Raw genomic sequence first — 19,816 nt, forward strand, 5'->3', positions numbered from 1 at the left:
AACTCATACCTTTTCTTTATTAGGTAAAGTCTGAGTCCGTGTAAAAGTGTCTCCTCCGTTAATACTGATGAGTTCCGCATCTACAGGCGGAAACGGTGCTGGGAAAACCACTACGTCACTCTTCAACGTGTCTGAGCTGAAACACACGTCATACTGCTGAGTAGCTTTAGAGTAAGACCAGCTCCCGTCAGGGTGGGTGGTGATCATTGGGGCGCCGTACCTGCTGAAAGTGCCGTCTGTCCTGTGACATTTGACAGCTATTAAAGTGACGAGGCTGAGCAGAAAGATGACTGACACCGACACAATGGCGATCAGCAGATACAGGTTTAAATCAGAGAAGCTCTCCTCCTTTCTGGGCACATGTCTGAACTGAGTCTGGATGTCAGCTGTGCTTTCGACCACCACCACATCAATAGACACAGTAGCTGACAGGGAGGGTTCTCCGCCATCAGACACCAACACCACCAAGGGGTGAACTTTCAGGTCATTGTCACTCATTCTCCTCTTAGTCCTGATTTCCCCGGTGCTGGTTCCGATCCGGAAGAGGTTGTTTCCTTTGGGCTCAGACAGGTGATAAGAGAGCAGCGCATTGTATCCAGAGTCTGCGTCTACAGCCCTGATCTTTGCCACAAAGTATCCCGCTTCAGCAGAATAGGGGATGCTCTCACTGTTAACGGAGCCGTGCTCAGAATAGGGCGCCAGAATGGCTGGATTATTGTCATTTTCATCCAGGATGAAAACGTTGACGGTCACGTTGCTGCTGAGCGGAGGAACACCAGAGTCTGTGGCCTGAACTTTAAACTGGAAGGTTTTGAGCTCCTCGTAGTTAAAGGACTGCAGGCTGACTATATCTCCAGTCTCTGAGTTGATGTTTACAACTGTTGAAATCGGAAACCCTCTCTGATAATTATCAATGAATGAGTAAGTCACTTTGGCATTTTCATTTGTGTCTGCATCCCATGCAGTTGTCCTTGTGATAGTATGCCCTACCTTGCTATTCTCTTTCACGTAAATATTTATACTGGCTTCTGGGAAAAGAGGTGCGTTATCATTCACATCAGAAATCTGCACAGTGATGACAGCCGTGTTAGAAAGAGGCGGACTGCCTCCATCGATAGCAGTTATAGTTACATTGTATTGTGACACAGTCTCCCTGTCCAGGAGACCATCTACTATTAAAGAATAATAGTTTTTGTAATTTGACGTTAACGTAAAAGGGACTGCATCTTTAATTTTACAAGTGATGACGCCATTTTGCCCTGCATCTTTATCAGTGACTGTCACTAATGCAACAACTGTTCCAATTTCAGCACTTTCCTTTACTGGACTCATCAGTGAAGTTATGGAGATCTCTGGCGCGTTGTCATTCACATCGACAACCTCGACCAGCACTTTTGAATACCCGCTGCGAGGGGAGGCGCCCTGGTCTGTTGCTTGTACTCTTAATTCATAGGCATTGCTTTCCTCATAATCCAAACTGGCCTTTACGATGATGTCACCGCTTTCAGGAATAACACAAAATTTTTCAGCAGAGTTCAAATTTCCTCTTTTCATTAAAGAATATCTGATGTCTGAATGTGGACCTTCGTCTAAATCGGTTGCATTTAGTTTCAGTATTGTTGCGCTTACGGGCACATTTTCGCTGACTCTCACTTTATAAAGCGACTTGCTGAAGGAAGGCGTGTTATCATTGACATCTATCACATTCACGAGAATCTGCATCGTGCCAGACTTTGCCGGTTTTCCTCCATCTACGGCGGTCAGTGTTAGTCTAATAGTCGGTTGTTTCTCTCGGTCTAAAGCTTTCTGCAGCACTAACTCAGCGGACGCGCTGTCTCCTCCGCCACTCACATCGATAGAGAAATGCTCATTGGGGCTTAACTTGTACGTTTTCACTGAATTACTGCCAGTGTCTGCATCTTGAGCTATGGGCAGCGGATACCTCTCTCCCGATGAAGAAGACTCGGAGATATTAAACACATGGGTTTGCTCGAGAAATGACGGTGCATTATCATTTATGTCAATAACGATAACCTCAATGCGATAAATATTCATAGGATGGCTCAGTAGTCCCTCTATATTTAAAGAACATTTCGGTAAATTCGGACAGAGCTCTTCACGGTCTATCCTTTCGTTAACAAACAAAGCTCCTGTTCTCAAATTTGCCTCGAAATATTTCTTACTGTATCCCGATACAATCCGAAATCCCCGTTCCTCCAGTTGCTGTGTCTGAATATTCAAATCCTTAGCGAGATTTCCCACCAGTGTTCCTTTGTCCACTTCCTCGGAAACGGAGTAGGAAATCTGAGCCGCAGACCAGTCAAATAAACAAAGAAGAATGGCGCACAACATCCATTCGGCCTGTTTATAACGTTGACGACCCATCCTGTTTCTGCAGATACGCCGTTCAGACACACAAACGTCACTCATCCGCACAAAGGTAAATTATCCACAAGATAGCCGAGCTCTCCTCATTTAGGAACCATCTTTCAAGGCGACGTGGTTTACTAACCAAGCCCCAACGAAACGCACGGGCTGTTTCTTTTTTTTCACGCACAGTGGGGGAGGAGTTTTAGGTCATAAATGAACACAACTGATGCGTGGTCTCGTGCGACATCTTGCGTTGCTTTGACAGATCACAGTTCATTTCTTTTTAAAGCAGCCGCACCTCATGAGTTACTTCCTCAAATACACCAGACATTTGGCGAAAGAAGCCAAGTAATTAAGACTAAATTAAAGATGAGAAAAAGTGGCTGAATAAATGAATGATGGTATATGACTGTGCCGAGCTTTTGCTGCTGAACATATTTACTAATATACGTAAACAACGAAAAATATTTTTAAAGGCACATTTACCAAAACGACGATCAGTAAAGAAACCTTCGTTTTTCTCCTTATAATCTTGTTATGAATATTTAGAATATGAAAAGTTTAGGCCTGTATACTGTGAAACTATTTTGCCCTCTTGCATATGTTTATGTTTTCTTTTTTTGTCAAAATGTTCAGAGAACTGATAAACTGTGACACGTGTAATCAGAGTTCATCTTAAGCATGTACCGAAGAGTGAGGACCGCAGAGAGATATCAGCACCACGGACAGCGCTTTTCCCATCAGGCAGCATCAGGCTGTGAATATAGCAGACTTTATATGTTGCCAGAGAGCTCATAATAGCGTGCTACTATCTCTGATGAAGGAAACCACACGTGCACCACCTTAAAACCACCAATGGACAATTGCAGTCTCCTGTGCAAGTGTTTGCCCTTGGGTAACGCAGCTAAAGCTAAATATGAAAATCAATATATGCACTGATGGTGTTCATTGTTTCTATTTCTTACCTTTTCTTTGTTAGGTAAAGTCTGAGTCCGTGTAAAAGTGTCTCCTCCGTTAATGCTGATGAGCTCCGCATCTACAGGCGGAAACGGTGCGGGGAAAACCACTACGTCACTCTTCAACGTGTCTGAGCTGAAACACACGTCATACTGCTGAGTAGCTTTAGAGTAAGACCAGCTCCCGTCAGGGTGGGTGGTGATCATTGGGGCGCCGTACCTGCTGAAAGTGCCGTCTGTCCTGTGACATTTGACAGCTATTAAAGTGACGAGGCTGAGCAGAAAGATGACTGACACCGACACAATGGCGATCAGCAGATACAGGTTTAAATCAGAGAAGCTCTCCTCCTTTCTGGGCACATGTCTGAACTGAGTCTGGATGTCAGCTGTGCTTTCGACCACCACCACATCAATAGACACAGTAGCTGACAGGGAGGGTTCTCCGCCATCAGACACCAACACCACCAAGGGGTGAGTTTTCAGGTCATTGTCACTCATTCTCCTCTTAGTCCTGATTTCCCCGGTGCTGGTTCCGATCCGGAAGAGGTTGTTTCCTTTGGGCTCAGACAGGTGATAAGAGAGCAGCGCATTGTATCCAGAGTCTGCGTCTACAGCCCTGATCTTTGCCACAAAGTATCCCGCTTCAGCAGAATAGGGGATGCTCTCACTGTTAACGGAGCCGTGCTCAGAATAGGGCGCCAGAATGGCTGGATTATTGTCATTTTCATCCAGGATGAAAACGTTGACAGTCACGTTGCTGCTGAGCGGAGGAACACCAGAGTCTGTGGCCTGAACTTTAAACTGGAAGGTTTTGAGCTCCTCGTAGTTAAAGGACTGCAGGCTGACTATATCTCCAGTCTCTGAGTTGATGTTCACCATTGTAGACACTGGGACCGAGTTACTGTTGTTGCGTAAAAATGAATATCTCACCTGGCTATTCAGGTCAATGTCCGCATCAGATGCAGATACTGTTTTAATAATTACTCCAACGTTACCGTTTTCTTTAACGTAAACATTTACCACAGGTTCTGGGAAACGAGGCGAGTTGTCATTTACATCAGAAACGTGAACAGTAATAACGCTAGTGTTGGAGAGGGGAGGAGTGCCCTCGTCGGTAGCGGAGATTGTAACGTTGTAGCTGGAGGTGATTTCTCTGTCAAGAGCCCCGCCAACAACTAAAGAGTAATAGTTTTTGTAGTTTGTCTCTAGTTTAAAGGGAACCCGATTTAAGATTTTACATTTTACTTCGCCATTTCTTCCGCCATCACTGTCTAGAATGGATACCAGTGCAATCGCAGTACCTGGGTCAGCATCCTCCTTCACAGTATTGGACAGTGACGTCACTGTGATCTGCGGAGCGTTGTCGTTTACATCAATTACTTCAACCAGCACTTTACAGTGAGCAGACATTGGCGGCTGGCCCTTATCGTTTGCTTCTGCGCGGATCTCGAATGCTGTATATTGTTCATAATCGACATTAGCTTTGACCATAATCCCACCCGTTAAGGGATCAATACTGAAAATCTCTAATATGCGGTCCTGCCCTTTGCTTCTCAGGGAATAAACTATCTCACCATTTGTCCCCTCATCCGCGTCGGTTGCATTTAGTGTGATCACTGTCGTCCCAATTGGCGTGTTTTCAGAAATGCGAGTTTTGTACAGGGGGCTACTAAACACTGGAGGGTTATCGTTGTTGTCTAAAACGTGAATAATGATCTGAGACGTGCCAGATCTCGGCGGACTCCCTCCGTCTATGGCAGTCAGGGTGAGATGTATCACAGGCTGCTTCTCTCGATCCAGCGTTTTCTGTAAAACTAATTCGGCAGACACACTTTCTCCTGTTTTGATCGTAGCGAGAGAGAAATACTCATTTGGTGTTAATTTAAACGCGTTAACCGTGTTCTTACCTACGTCTGCATCGATGGCTTCTGACAAAGCGAATTTCATCCCAGGCAGAGTATTCTCCGCTATGTCTACAATTTGAGACTTCTCGGTGAATAGGGGATCGTTGTCGTTAACATCTAGTATATTTATTTCTAAGCGATAAAGCTTCAGCGGATTGTTAATGACGGCTTCTACACTGACTGTGCACTCTGGTGCCTTCGCACAAAGCTCTTCTCTGTCTATTCTCTCATTCACGTAAAGAACACCAGTCTTTACGTTTACCTCGAAATATTTTCTTTTTGATCCAGTAACGATTTGAAACATACGGGATTCCAAATCTTGAAGGTTGAGGTTTAAATCCTTAGCGATATTTCCTACAGAAGTCCCCGGATTCACTTCCTCTAACACGGAATAGGAGAGCTGCCCAGCCTCCGCCTCCCAGCAACACTCCAGTAGCACAACCAGCAGATAAGAAACAATAGACGTCCTCGTTACAGCCATAATTCCATAAGATGATTTAAATACACATCCAGTGTTAGGAAACCCGTTCACGATTCTCAAAACGATTAAAACATACAACTTCAGACTGCGTCAAATGTATAATTTACACGTGGTTAAAACAGATCTTCCCTCTATCCTTTCGTTCTTTCTTTGTGACAAAGCCTGGACGAAACCAAATCATCATCGACAACTGGGAGGAGCGTGAAAGAACTACACAGAAACTCTAAATGTGACGGTCTATAGCGTCACTCCGTGGACATCTGCCACAACTGCATTCATAAAGTTTGTGCAGAGAGGCAAGTGGTATTTCTGAGGCTCAGTGTTTTCACATGCTTTTAAAAATGAAGTAAAATGCGAGGCTACCAAAACAAAAGCAATCAGTGTATCACCTGTTAGTTAAAGACAACACGATTGTTCTTCTCTGATAGAACAATGAGCAAGAGAACTGCAAAAATATATGAAAACCTTCTACAGTCAGCACACCATCTGATCCAACACATTCCTGTTCCCAGTAAGACTTTCAGAAACCGGTTCAGCGTTTTCAAAATTCCAAAAAAATTACACATAGGAACAACAAGATTTACACACATAAAATGTGTGATAGCAATGATGCAATGCAATTGGTAATTGATATTTTGAGATAAAATTGAGATTAAATTTGTTGCATTTTTTCTTACCTTTTCTTTATTGGGTAAAGTCTGAGTTCTGGTAAAAGTGTCTCCTCCGTTAATACTGATGAGCTCAGCATCTACAGGCGGAAACGGTGCAGGGAAAACCACTACGTCACTCTTCAACGTGTCTGAGCTGAAACACACGTCATACTGCTGAGTAGCTTTAGAGTAAGACCAGCTCCCGTCAGGGTGGGTGGTGATCATTGGGGCGCCGTACCTGCTGAAATTGCCGTCTGTCCTGTGACATTTGACAGCTATTAAAGTGACGAGGCTGAGCAGAAAGATGACTGACACCGACACAATGGCGATCAGCAGATACAGGTTTAAATCAGAGAAGCTCTCCTCCTTTCTGGGCACATGTCTGAACTGAGTCTGGATGTCAGCTGTGCTTTCGACCACCACCACATCAATAGACACAGTAGCTGACAGGGAGGGTTCTCCGCCATCAGACACCAACACCACCAAGGGGTGAGCTTTCAGGTCATTGTCACTCATTCTCCTCTTAGTCCTGATTTCCCCGGTGCTGGTTCCGATCCGGAAGAGGTTGTTTCCTTTTGGCTCAGACAGGTGATAAGAGAGCAGCGCATTGTATCCAGAGTCTGCGTCTACAGCCCTGATCTTTGCCACAAAGTATCCCGCTTCAGCAGAATAGGGGATGCTCTCACTGTTAACGGAGCCGTGCTCAGAATAGGGTGCCAGAATGGCTGGATTATTGTCATTTTCATCCAGGATGAAAACGTTGACAGTCACGTTGGTGCTGAGTGGAGGAACACCAGAGTCTGTGGCCTGAACTTTAAACTGGAATGTTTTGAGCTCCTCGTAGTTAAAGGACTGCAGGCTGACTATATCTCCAGTCTCTGAGTTGATGTTCACCATTGAAGCTATCTGTGTTGTCTTTGGAGAACTGTTAATAAAGCGGTACGTTGCTTTTGCATTGTCATTCAAATCTGAATCTAATGTCGTCAGTGCATACATAGTAGTTCCTGTCGGACTATTCTCTTTCACATAAACATTTATCACAGACTCCAGGAATCGAGGTGGATTGTCATTGACATCAGAAATTTGAACAGTAATTACGGTTGTGCTCGACAGAGATGGAGTTCCTGCATCTGTCGCTGCAATGGATACATTATACTGGGAAACACTCTCTCTGTCAAGAGGCCCGTCAACCAACAAAGAATAATAGTTTTTATAGTTAGATGTTAATTTAAATGGGACGGAACCCGTAATTTTACAGGTTGTCTGACCATTTTTGCCTCCGTCTCTATCAGTGATGGTGACCATCGCGACAGCTGTCCCTATTTCAGCATCCTCTTTCACTGGACTCATCAGTGATGACACTGATATTTCTGGAGCATTGTCATTCACATCAATAACTTCCACTAAAACCTTGCTGTGCGCAATGCGAGGAGGAGTACCTTTATCTCGTGCTTGAACACGAATCTCGTATGCTTGATTGTGCTCATAGTCGATATTGCCTTTTACCGTAATTTCTCCAGTATTGTCATTCAGCGCAAATTTGTCATCGGGATTTAAACGCCCTCTCTCTGTAAAGGAGTACGTAATTTCACCATTAACACCGTAATCTAAATCTGTCGCTGTCAGTGTTAATAACGTTGTGCCAATACTTGAATTTTCCACAACTTGGACCTTGTAAAGAGATTTACTGAACAGCGGTGAATTGTCGTTTACATCCAGTACATTAACTTTTATCTGTAAAGTCCCCGTTTTGGCAGGTTTCCCTCCGTCTATCGCTGTCAGTGTGAGTTCAATAACAGCCTGTTTTTCTCGATCTAACGGCTTCTGCAGCACCAACTCAGCAGACACGCTCTGGTCACCGGTGCTCTGTATGTCCAAAGAGAAGTGATCATTCGGGTTTAATTTGTAAGTCTTAACCGAATTAGTACCTACATCTGGATCATGGGCTATCGGCAGTGGGTGCCTTTCTCCAACATATGAAGACTCATACATATCAATGATGCTTATTTCTTCCAGAAAAGACGGAGCATTGTCATTAATATCATTAATCACAACTTCAATTCGATGGAGGCTGCGTGGGTTACTCAATATGGCCTCTATATTCAAAGAGCACTTTACCGTATTCGGACAAAGCTCCTCCCGATCTATCCTCTCGCTAACGAAAAGTACTCCAGATTCACGATTTATGTCAAAATACCGTTTTTTATACCCAGAGGTGATCTGAAGACCCGCGGAATGGAGTTGCTGCACACCGAGATTTAAATCCTTAGCCAGATTTCCCACCGCTGTCCCTTTGTCCACCTCCTCTGGAATGGAGTACGATATCTGAGCCACGGACCAGCGGCTGAGACAAAGCAGAGCGAAAACCAGACCCACAATACTATCCCATTGTTTCCGCGCAGCCATCGCTGTTCAGACGAAAGCAACAATCCAGTTTTCTGCCTCTCGGCCTATCCACAAAAAAAGAACAATGGCGTGTTTATGGATCCATACTGGCAGAGGGTCCTCTCTGTCTTTACGGCGTCATTCGTCTGTAAGCTGTTTTCACAAAGCACTGCCGGATGATGACGTTTCCTTTTTATCAGGAGTAGAGGAGGGGTTTCAAAATGGTGTACTCAAGTTTTGCGTGGTCTCTAGCGACACCTCGTGACACACTTGTGTACAGAAAGATGGCCCAAAACAGAAGCGGATATGTATATTATCATGTACACTAAAGTGTTCATGACAAGACAAAAATCTGTACCGGATAAACTAAAATTAATGGATTGCTGCTGGAAAACTCAGTATTTATCTGTGACATATGCATTTGAATAAAGTTACGTTGTTATTAATTGATACGACATTGTTTCAGCACCACGGACAGCACCCGGGTCTCAGTGCAGAGAACAGAGGGAACAGAAGACGTTTGTGGCACCACGGTCAGCGCCTCAGAGCTGATGGTGTAACATTTAAGTGACAGCAGAGTCCTATGCCCAAAAGGCCTTAAAACTTAGTGAGAAGATTTGAACATTGTTGTACCGAGATTGTTCTCAAATCACAGAAAACGTCATCGACACTAGGTATATAACAAAGCTCCATCAAATCATTTAGAGTCCAGTTTCAAGTGAGAGGATTACAACAAATAAATGTTTGACTTAACACTCCTTTCCAGTTTTTAACAGGTGTGGAGAATGTTATAAATGTAGATGTGGAATATAATCGTTTGTAAGGGAAAAAAGGTTTGAAGAGAATTTACAAAACATGTCAAACCGTGAGATCCTATGAAATTTTAGATTCACTCCTTTAGATGAATAAAATTAGACATGTCTTACCTTCTCTTTGTTAGGTAAAGTCTGAGTTCTGGTAAAAGTGTCTCCTCCGTTAATACTGATGAGCTCCGCGTCTACAGGCGGAAACGGTGCGGGGAAAACCACTACGTCACTCTTCAACGTGTCTGAGCTGAAACACACGTCATACTGCTGAGTAGCTTTAGAGTAAGACCAGCTCCCGTCAGGGTGGGTGGTGATCATTGGGGCGCCGTACCTGCTGAAAGTGCCGTCTGTCCTGTGACATTTGACAGCTATTAAAGTGACGAGGCTGAGCAGAAAGATGACTGACACCGACACAATGGCGATCAGCAGATACAGGTTTAAATCAGAGAAGCTCTCCTCCTTTCTGGGCACATGTCTGAACTGAGTCTGGATGTCAGCTGTGCTTTCGACCACCACCACATCAATAGACACAGTAGCTGACAGGGAGGGTTCTCCGCCATCAGACACCAACACCACCAAGGGGTGAGTTTTCAGGTCATTGTCACTCATTCTCCTCTTAGTCCTGATTTCCCCGGTGCTGGTTCCGATCCGGAAGAGGTTGTTTCCTTTGGGCTCAGACAGGTGATAAGAGAGCAGCGCATTGTATCCAGAGTCTGCGTCTACAGCCCTGATCTTTGCCACAAAGTATCCCGCTTCAGCAGAATAGGGGATGCTCTCACTGTTAACGGAGCCGTGCTCAGAATAGGGCGCCAGAATGGCTGGATTATTGTCATTTTCATCCAGGATGAAAACGTTGACAGTCACGTTGCTGCTGAGCGGAGGAACACCAGAGTCTGTGGCCTGAACTTTAAACTGGAAGGTTTTGAGCTCCTCGTAGTTAAAGGACTGCAGGCTGACTATATCTCCAGTCTCTGAGTTGATGTTCACCATTGTGGTGAGGGATACAGATTTACTATTGCTGTTTAAAAATGAGTAGCTCACCTGACCATTGTTGCTGACATCAGCATCGGTCGCCGTCACCGTTTTAATAACTGTTCCTACTTTGCTGTTTTCTTTCACATAAACGTTTATTAAAGGTTCTGGGAAAATGGGCGCATTGTCATTAACATCAGAAACGCGAACCGTAATAACACTGGTGTTTGAAAGAGGAGGACTCCCTTCATCGGTAACCGAAATTGTCACACTGTACTGAGGAGTGACCTCTCTGTCTAGATGTCCGTCAACCACTAAAGAGTAATAGTTTTTGTAATTTGTCTCCAATTTGAACGGCACCGCATTTAAAATCTCACATTTCACTTGGCCATTTTTACCACTGTCTCTGTCTAGAACTGATACAAGTGCAACAGCGGTACCCACCGCTGCGTCCTCGTTCACTGTACTGAGCAGTGACGTCACAGTGACTTCAGGAGCGTTGTCGTTGACGTCAATTACTTCTACCAGCACTTTACTATGAGCAGACAGGGGAGGCTGTGCTTTGTCCCGAGCCTCTGCTCGAATCTCAAAAGCTTTTCTTTCCTCATAGTCGATTTTGCCTTTCACTGAAATGACCCCCGTGTCAGGGTCAATTTTAAAAATATCCAGAATATGATCCTGGTCTTTATCACGAAGAGAATACACTATTTCACTGTTTGTGCCTTCGTCGGCATCCGTCGCATTTAACGTGAAGACTGCCCTGCCAATCGGAGTATTTTCAAACGTTTGAACTTTGTAAAGACTGCTGCTGAACATTGGTGCGTTATCGTTGATATCTAGTACATTAATTTCAATTTCTGAAGTACCTGAATTTGGCGGAGTTCCCCCGTCTACAGCAGTTAACATGAGCTGTATGTGTGGCCTCTTCTCGCGGTCGAGGGCTTTCTGCAGCACCAACTCTGGAGATATACTCTCCCCTCTTTTGTGTGTAGCGAGACTGAAATATTCGTTTGGACTGAGCTTATAGGCGCTGACGCCGTTTTTACCCACATCAGCATCACTTGCCTCCGATAACGCCAGTCTGAATCCAGGCAAGGTGTTCTCTGCTATGTCCAGTATTTGCGATTTTGTGCTAAATGACGGAGAATGATCATTCACGTCTCTAATTTCTATCTCTACACGGTACAGCTTTAACGGGTTGTTCATCACAGCCTCCACGCTTACGGTGCATTTCGGCTCCTCTGCACAAAGCTCCTCTCGGTCTATTCTCTCGTTGACATACAGAAATCCAGTCTTTAGATTTACCTCGAAGTATTTCCTCTTCGATCCTGTAACAACCTGAAACGAACGGGACTCCAAATCCTGCACATTGAGGTTTAGATCCTTGGCAATGTTTCCGACATTAGTTCCCGGGTTTACCTCCTCTGACACCGAGTAGGAGAGCTGCCCAGACGCCGCCTCCCAGTAACAATCCAACAGCACCAGCACCAGATATGTAACAATAGACCTCCTACTACTCGGCAAAGTCATAATTCCGCCAGAAAAGAACAAAGCAGACATCTGCAACGAGGTTTCAATCGTGGAGGTACGACGCGCGACCAGATTTTAGGCAACACTATTTCTTTTTAATTATCCTCACAGACGACGACTCCATTATACCCTCTCGTCTCTTCCCGTGTCTCTTTGTGCTGAAAAGCACGATCATTCTGTTTTTTACTCTGGGAGGAGCTTCACCATTTCTGTGTTACGGTCTGCAGCGTCCCTACGTGGTGACTTTTATTAACTACACACGCCACAAACAGCTACAAAATACTTCCTGCTCATTCAGACATACTGACAACCGCTTCATTATAAACCACACTATAAGTTTTTGCATGGGCATTGATATATTAAAAACACAGTGTACTTTTAAATATGGACGCTCTGACACTCTTTACACCACCACGGGATTGAGATTCAAAGTCACTGTGATAAAAACAAAAATGCTGTGACTTTGCTTCAAAAATTACATCCAGCAATGATTCAAAACGATATTCAGAGTGGACACGAAGGCTGCGCATCTGACAACAGTGAAATATATTATCTTCTCAGTTGAAATGGAGCGATTTTTTTGACATAACAGAAGAATAAATCTCTGACTATGTGTGGTAAGGTTTGCATCATAGCAGCCAAAATGTTCAAATTTGCAGTGAGAACATATAAAGTTGTAGGTAGATGGAGGTTAAGGACTTCTCCCATTTCTGTGGATTGGGTATTGCAAGTTAATTGATAGTCACTCTGCAATAGATAAAATATGAAAAGACAGGCCAAAGAGGCTATCAGTCAGCAGAGACACACAAACACCCCAGAAATAAACAAGTCAAACACTGAACTGACCTTTTCGTATTCATAGGCTGACATTATTATGACAGCACATTGGAATTTTCTGACTGCTAGAGAGCACAATAAAATCACGATTTTCTTTCTTTTCTTCATTTAGTCCTTACAAACACAATAACGTTGCATGAAAGGTATGTGTACACTTGCAAATATACTGTGCACTTGAACAGAAAGAACACTCTGTCTGAGAATGGAACACGTCTATATTTTCCAAACGTCACAGTCAGCAGAACATATTCAGCAACTTGAGTTCAGAACCATGGACAGCAACACACAAATTTAAATGCAGAATTGAAAGCCAAACTGAGAAAGACACATCGGGCCACAGTTGGTAGTTTGCCATTCAGACACAAACTTGAGTCTGATCTGCCTAAGGTGAGTTGAGTGGAGGAGAGAGTTCGATGTTTAAAGTTCTGAAACACCCAAAGATTCCAGAAACATCACTGAAGATGTTCAGAAAAATCAGCAAGAGATATTTGCACAGTGAAACAGGCATAATTTAACTGTCAGTTATTGACATAAATGAAGGGCAATAATGCCAATTAGCTTACCTTCTCTTTGTTAGGTAAAGTCTGAGTTCTGGTAAAAGTGTCCCCTCCGTTAATACTGATGAGCTCAGCGTCTACAGGCGGAAACGGTGCGGGGAAAACCACTACGTCACTCTTCAACGTGTCTGAGCTGAAACACACGTCATACTGCTGAGTAGCTTTAGAGTAAGACCAGCTCCCGTCAGGGTGGGTGGTGATCATTGGGGCGCCGTACCTGCTGAAAGTGCCGTCTGTCCTGTGACATTTGACAGCTATTAAAGTGACGAGGCTGAGCAGAAAGATGACCGACACCGACACAATGGCGATCAGCAGATACAGGTTTAAATCAGAGAAGCTCTCCTCCTTTCTGGGCACATGTCTGAACTGAGTCTGGATGTCAGCTGTGCTTTCGACCACCACCACATCAATAGACACAGTAGCTGACAGGGAGGGTTCTCCGCCATCAGACACCAACACCACCAAGGGGTGAGTTTTCAGGTCATTGTCACTCATTCTCCTCTTAGTCCTGATTTCCCCGGTGCTGGTTCCGATCCGGAAGAGGTTGTTTCCTTTGGGCTCAGACAGGTGATAAGAGAGCAGCGCATTGTATCCAGAGTCTGCGTCTACAGCCCTGATCTTTGCCACAAAGTATCCCGCTTCAGCAGAATAGGGGATGCTCTCACTGTTAACGGAGCCGTGCTCAGAATAGGGCGCCAGAATGGCTGGATTATTGTCATTCTCATCCAGAATGAAAACGTTGACGGTCACGTTGCTGCTGAGCGGAGGAACACCAGAGTCTGTGGCCTGAACTTTAAACTGGAAGGTTTTTAGCTCCTCGTAGTTAAAGGACTGCAGGCTGACTATATCTCCAGTCTCTGAGTTGATGTTCACCATTGAAGCAAACGGCAGTGAGTCACTGTTACTTTGTAAAAACGAGTAGCTCACCTGACCATTTTGATCGATGTCAGCATCGGTTGCAGTCACAGTTTTAATAACTGCTCCTACTGGACTGTTCTCTTTCACATAGACACTGATAATGTTTTCTGTGAATAGAGGTGCGTTATCATTCACATCTGAGACGTGTACCTTAATAACGCTGGTGCTGGAGAGAGGTGGGCTGCCCTCATCAGTAGCTGTGATGCTGATGTTGTACCGAGATGCTTTCTCTCTGTCCAGAGGACCGTCCACCACCAACGAATAGTAATTCTTATAATTTGACTCTAACTTAAAAGGGACATCGTTTGAAATCTCACTGTGTACGAGGCCATTTTTACCTCCGTCTCTATCAAAGACTGAAACAAGTGCAATGGCGGTGCCAATGGATGCATCCTCTTTCACAGTGTTTAACAGTGATGTCACAGAAATTTCAGGAGCATTGTCATTGACGTCTAACACTTCAATCAATAACTTAGCATGTGAGGTGAGAGGAGAAGAAGCTCCATCACTGGCCTGCACTCGAATCTCAAAAGCATTGTTCTCCTCAAAGTCGATATTCTTTTTATTTGTCACAGTCCCAGTTTTTTCATCGATAGCAAACAGATCAGTTTGTTTCTCTCGGCCTACTTCACTGAATGAATATAACACCTGTCCGTTCTGTCCTGCATCTAAATCAGTAGCATTTAGTGTTATTATCGCTGTGCCTATCTTCACATTCTCATGCACGCTGGCTTTGTACAGCGTTTGACTGAACACAGGTGCGTTATCATTAATGTCCAACACATTCACTATAATCGTCATACTGCCAGATTTAGCAGGTGTTCCTCCGTCTATGGCAGTCAGTGTGAGTCTAATCACAGACTGTTTTTCTCTGTCTAAAACTTTCTGCAGCAGTAATTCTGGAGTTACACTCTCACCTTTATGTGTAACCAGAGAGAAGTGTTCATTTTGACTCAGCTTGTACGTATTTACAGTATTTCTGCCGACGTCTGCGTCGTCCGCAGAATGTAAAGGGAATTTCGCCCCTGCTGCCGTGCTCTCCGTTATGTTGATTATCTGGGACATTCTGAGAAATGATGGAGAATTATCATTTACATCCAAGATTATGATTCCAATCCGGTACAGTTTCAGTGGGTTATTAATAACCGCTTCAACACTGAGTGAACATTTGGGCTCGTCTCCGCAGAGTTCCTCTCGATCTATCCGCTCATTAACGTACAGGACACCAGTCTTTAGGTTTACCTCGAAATATTTCCTCTTTGATCCAGCGACAATCTGAAACATACGGGACTCAAAATCCTGGACACTGATGCTCAGATCTTTAGCGATATTTCCGACGACAGTCCCCAGATTTACCTCCTCTGAGACGGAGTAAGAGAGCTGCCCAGACACCGCTTCCCAGTAACAATCCAGCAGCACGAACAAGAGATAAATCCACACGCAGCTCGTTCTGCTCGGCAACGACATTATTCCATTCATCGAGAAGGAGCATGTATGTAAAACTGGACGACACGTAGCAACCACCGCGAGATAGAAATCAAGAAATCAGTATTCCCGACAAATGTTTCTTCATTTTCACGACTAAACGAGAAACCCGTCCTTTGTCGTCCGACCTCTCTTTGTAACAAAGCCCACAGATACAACATCCGCTGAATCTGGGAGGAGCCCCGACTCACCAAAGAGATCGTCGCAATGTGATGGTCTACAGTGTCCCCATGTGGACATCAGTCATACCTACATGCTACACCAAGAATAAAACATGATAGCATGTGAAAGTAGACACCGTTCTCAATTCCTCTTAATCACTGACACTAAGATCCATAAATAAATAAATTGTGAGATAATTTATAGCTCACTGACGTTTTTGACAGAAATTTAACGCAGTTATGTGACGTAGTAAATACAGAAATACACTGTGAAACCCTTGTGAACTTCAGAGCAGCTGACTGCCAATATCAAGTCTAATGAATCTTATATGAAAATACATTCTGACACTTAAAACATATTGTGAAGCAGCTATTGGCAGAGAGACACAGAGAAACGTTCAAAACACTGCACGTTAACAACGGCTTGTTTTGCATCATGTTTTTGAGTCTTGAACGCAACTGAAAAGTTGCGTTCAGCACCACGGCCAGCGACCCACACAGAGAATTCTGACCAGCAGCACAAAATCACAGGAAGAAAACATCAGCAAACTGCAGTCTACAACATGAAACTACAAACTGAATTTTATTGCCATATAACTCGAAAAGGAGAGTCTGTGATAGTGTCAGCTTTCTGACTGCTCGACAGCAGAAATCTCTTTTGAAAATAACGAAAGTGCGCCATGACGCCATCAATACTACATTAAGAAAATGTGGAAGAAGTACTTAATGTAACTATTGTCTTACCTTTTCTTTGTTAGGTAAAGTCTGAGTCCGTGTAAAAGTGTCCCCTCCGTTAATACTGATGAGTTCAGCGTCTACAGGCGGAAACGGTGCGGGGAAAACCACTACGTCACTCTTCAACGTGTCTGAGCTGAAACACACGTCATACTGCTGAGTAGCTTTAGAGTAAGACCAGCTCCCGTCAGGGTGGGTGGTGATCATTGGGGCGCCGTACCTGCTGAAAGTGCCGTCTGTCCTGTGACATTTGACAGCTATTAAAGTGACGAGGCTGAGCAGAAAGATGACTGACACCGACACAATGGCGATCAGCAGATACAGGTTTAAATCAGAGAAGCTCTCCTCCTTTCTGGGCACATGTCTGAACTGAGTCTGGATGTCAGCTGTGCTTTCGACCACCACCACATCAATAGACACAGTAGCTGACAGGGAGGGTTCTCCGCCATCAGACACCAACACCACCAAGGGGTGAGTTTTCAGGTCATTGTCACTCATTCTCCTCTTAGTCCTGATTTCCCCGGTGCTGGTTCCGATCCGGAAGAGGTTGTTTCCTTTGGGCTCAGACAGGTGATAAGAGAGCAGCGCATTGTATCCAGAGTCTGCGTCTACAGCCCTGATCTTTGCCACAAAGTATCCCGCTTCAGCAGAATAGGGGATGCTCTCACTGTTAACGGAGCCGTGCTCAGAATAGGGCGCCAGAATGGCTGGATTATTGTCATTTTCATCCAGGATGAAAACGTTGACAGTCACGTTGCTGCTGAGCGGAGGAACACCAGAGTCTGTGGCCTGAACTTTAAACTGGAAGGTTTTGAGCTCCTCGTAGTTAAAGGACTGCAGGCTGACTATATCTCCAGTCTCTGAGTCGATGTTCACCATTGAAGCAAACGGCAGTGAGTCACTGTTACTTTGTAAAAACGAATAGCTCACCTGACCATTTTGATCGATGTCAGCGTCGGTTGCAGTCACAGTTTTAATAACTGCTCCTACCGGACTGTTCTCTTTCACATAGACACTAACGAACGGCTCCGAGAAGCGAGGCGGGTTATCGTTGACATCAGAAACATGAACAGTCACTATGCTGGTGCTGGAGAGGGGTGGAGTCCCCCCATCAGTTGCCACGATAGTGACATTATACCGGGCCTTCGTCTCTCTGTCAAGCGGTCCATTAACTACTAACGAATAATAGTTTTTGTAATTCGTGTCTAATTTAAAGGGGACATCATTTGCTATTACAGCTTTTACGACACCGTTTTCCCCTCCATCTTTGTCCAGTACAGAAACGAGCGCTATAGCAGCACCTCCTTCAGCGTCCTCCTTCACTGTGTTCAGGAGTGAAGTCACAGTGATCTCAGGAGCGTTGTCGTTCAGGTCCACCACTTCTACCAGCACCTTGCAGTCAGTCGACATGGGAGGCTGACCTTTGTCACTGGCTTGTGCATGAATTTCAAACGCGGGATTTTCTTCATAGTCGATCTGACCTTTGACTAAAATGGCACCGGTTTTGGAATCTATTTGAAATAAATCTAAAACCTGATCCTGACCTTTCTTTCTCAATGAATATTCTATTTCACCATTCAAACCGTCATCTGCGTCTGTTGCATTCAGAACTAAAACCGTTTTACCTACTGGTACGTTCTCAGAAATGCGTGTCTTGTATAAAGAGCTGCTGAAGACCGGAGAGTTGTCGTTTATGTCTAAAACATTTACAATAATCTGACATGTCCCCGACTTGGGTGGATTTCCACCGTCTACTGCGGTCACTGTAAGTCTTACAGTTTGCTGTTTTTCTCGGTCTAAAGCTTTCTGAAGCACAAGCTGCGCGGATACACTTTCTCCTCCTTTGTGAACCTCTAAAGAAAAATAATCATTATTATTTAACTTGTATGTACTAACACTATTCTTACCGACATCAAGATCCGACGCCCCGATAAATCCGAATTTTCCTCCCGGCGCAGTACTTTCAGCAATGTTTAGAGACTGCAGATTCTCAGGAAAATATGGTGCATTATCATTTATATCAACTATATTAACCTCCAAACGGTACAACTTCAGTGGATTGTTGATCACGGCCTCCACATCGACAGTGCATTTCGTCGCCTTCGCACAGAGCTCCTCCCGGTCTATTCTCTCACTGACATAAAGAAAGCCCGTTTTCAGATTGACATCAAAATATTTTCTCTTCGATCCGCTTACAATCTGAAACATGCGTGCCTCCAAGTCGTGAATATTAAGGTTTAGATCTTTAGCGAGATTTCCCACAAAAGTCCCCGGGTTTACCTCCTCTGATACAGAGTAAGAGAGCTGCCCAGACACCGCTTCCCAGCAACAATCCAAAAGGACAACGACTATATAAATCCTTAAAGGGCTCCATATCCTCCGCATCGACATGTTTTTATCCAACGTGAACAGAGCATATGGATTATAACCTCCAAAATCCCGTCCTTTCATTCAGCATGAATGCCAAGTCCCTGAATCCACTGTCCTCGCTTTTCAAAGGCCAACAATCGAAATGATGGCCACACACTCTATTCTTGTACTGCGTCTCTTTGTCACAAAGCCCCGAGAAGCATCATCATCATCCTCTGAATCTGGGAGGAGCCTGAAGCAACCAAGAGGAAATATCAAAATGTGATGGTCTACAATGTCCCCGTGTGGTCATTTGAAATCATTACATCCACTGCTAAAAAAACCCCCAAAAAAACAGATCAATCGCCCTCATTCATCACATGACACCGAAAACTGCCCAGTTGCCTTGTTTATTGATAAAAAGGTGGTTGTTAGAACACAACCAGATCAATTTAAAAACACAAATAAATAACACTGCCTTCCTCTGTGCCAGAAACTTAAGGTAATCCATTATCTAGATTATCTAGAGAGACAATGTGCCGCGTACTGTTACATCAGTTTTGTACCCTCCAGACCGCTCACAGCACACTTTGCCGCTTATTTCAGCACCACGGACAACAACATACACTCACTGCAGGGCTCCCAGAAGAAGGGAAGGAGATATGAGAGGCTGACTGAGTGTTAACTTAACTTAACAACTTGGCTTATGGTCCGCTGCAC

The 19,816-nt window shown here is 44.4% G+C and overlaps 4 protein-coding genes across 9 annotated transcripts in view; all 4 read right to left on the bottom strand.

Moving 5' to 3' along the window:
- LOC124068260 (protocadherin alpha-C2-like) overlaps positions 1-19,816 on the bottom strand; it is a 99,903-nt gene that overhangs the window by 47,039 nt on the left and 33,048 nt on the right. The window contains exon 1 of one of the 6 annotated variants that reach the window (XM_046406356.1): positions 9,673-12,647. The exons of 3 other annotated variants lie outside the window; for them this stretch is intronic. In XM_046406356.1, the coding sequence (XP_046262312.1) occupies positions 9,673-12,084 (2,412 nt within the window). In that variant the 5' untranslated portion in view covers positions 12,085-12,647. Of the gene's footprint in view, positions 1-9; positions 2,701-6,388; positions 9,129-9,672; positions 12,648-19,816 lie in introns of those variants that run through there. 2 more of the 6 variants (XM_046406359.1, XM_046406354.1) reach the window with 2 other exon arrangements.
- On the bottom strand, positions 2,738-6,360 carry LOC124068262 (protocadherin alpha-7-like). The gene has a single exon (XM_046406367.1). The coding sequence runs from the start codon at positions 5,709-5,711 to the stop codon at positions 3,294-3,296; it is 2,418 nt and encodes an 805-aa protein (XP_046262323.1). The 5' UTR covers positions 5,712-6,360; the 3' UTR covers positions 2,738-3,293.
- On the bottom strand, positions 13,034-16,220 carry LOC124068266 (protocadherin alpha-10-like). The gene has a single exon (XM_046406370.1). It carries the CDS (start codon positions 15,843-15,845, stop codon positions 13,446-13,448), a length of 2,400 nt encoding a protein of 799 aa, XP_046262326.1. The 5' UTR covers positions 15,846-16,220; the 3' UTR covers positions 13,034-13,445.
- Positions 16,261-19,758, bottom strand: LOC124068261 (protocadherin alpha-3-like). Its single transcript, XM_046406366.1, has one exon. The coding sequence runs from the start codon at positions 19,196-19,198 to the stop codon at positions 16,745-16,747; it is 2,454 nt and encodes an 817-aa protein (XP_046262322.1). The 5' UTR covers positions 19,199-19,758; the 3' UTR covers positions 16,261-16,744.

This window comes from Scatophagus argus, chromosome 12 (assembly GCF_020382885.2).
Source record: "Scatophagus argus isolate fScaArg1 chromosome 12, fScaArg1.pri, whole genome shotgun sequence".
Taxonomy (NCBI): domain Eukaryota; kingdom Metazoa; phylum Chordata; class Actinopteri; family Scatophagidae; genus Scatophagus; species Scatophagus argus.

Coding starts and splice junctions, on each gene's coding strand:
- LOC124068261 (XM_046406366.1), bottom strand. CDS start 19,198: ATGAAAGGACGGGATTTTGGAGGTTATAATCCATATGCTCTGTTCACG.
- LOC124068262 (XM_046406367.1), bottom strand. CDS start 5,711: ATGGCTGTAACGAGGACGTCTATTGTTTCTTATCTGCTGGTTGTGCTA.
- LOC124068266 (XM_046406370.1), bottom strand. CDS start 15,845: ATGAATGGAATAATGTCGTTGCCGAGCAGAACGAGCTGCGTGTGGATT.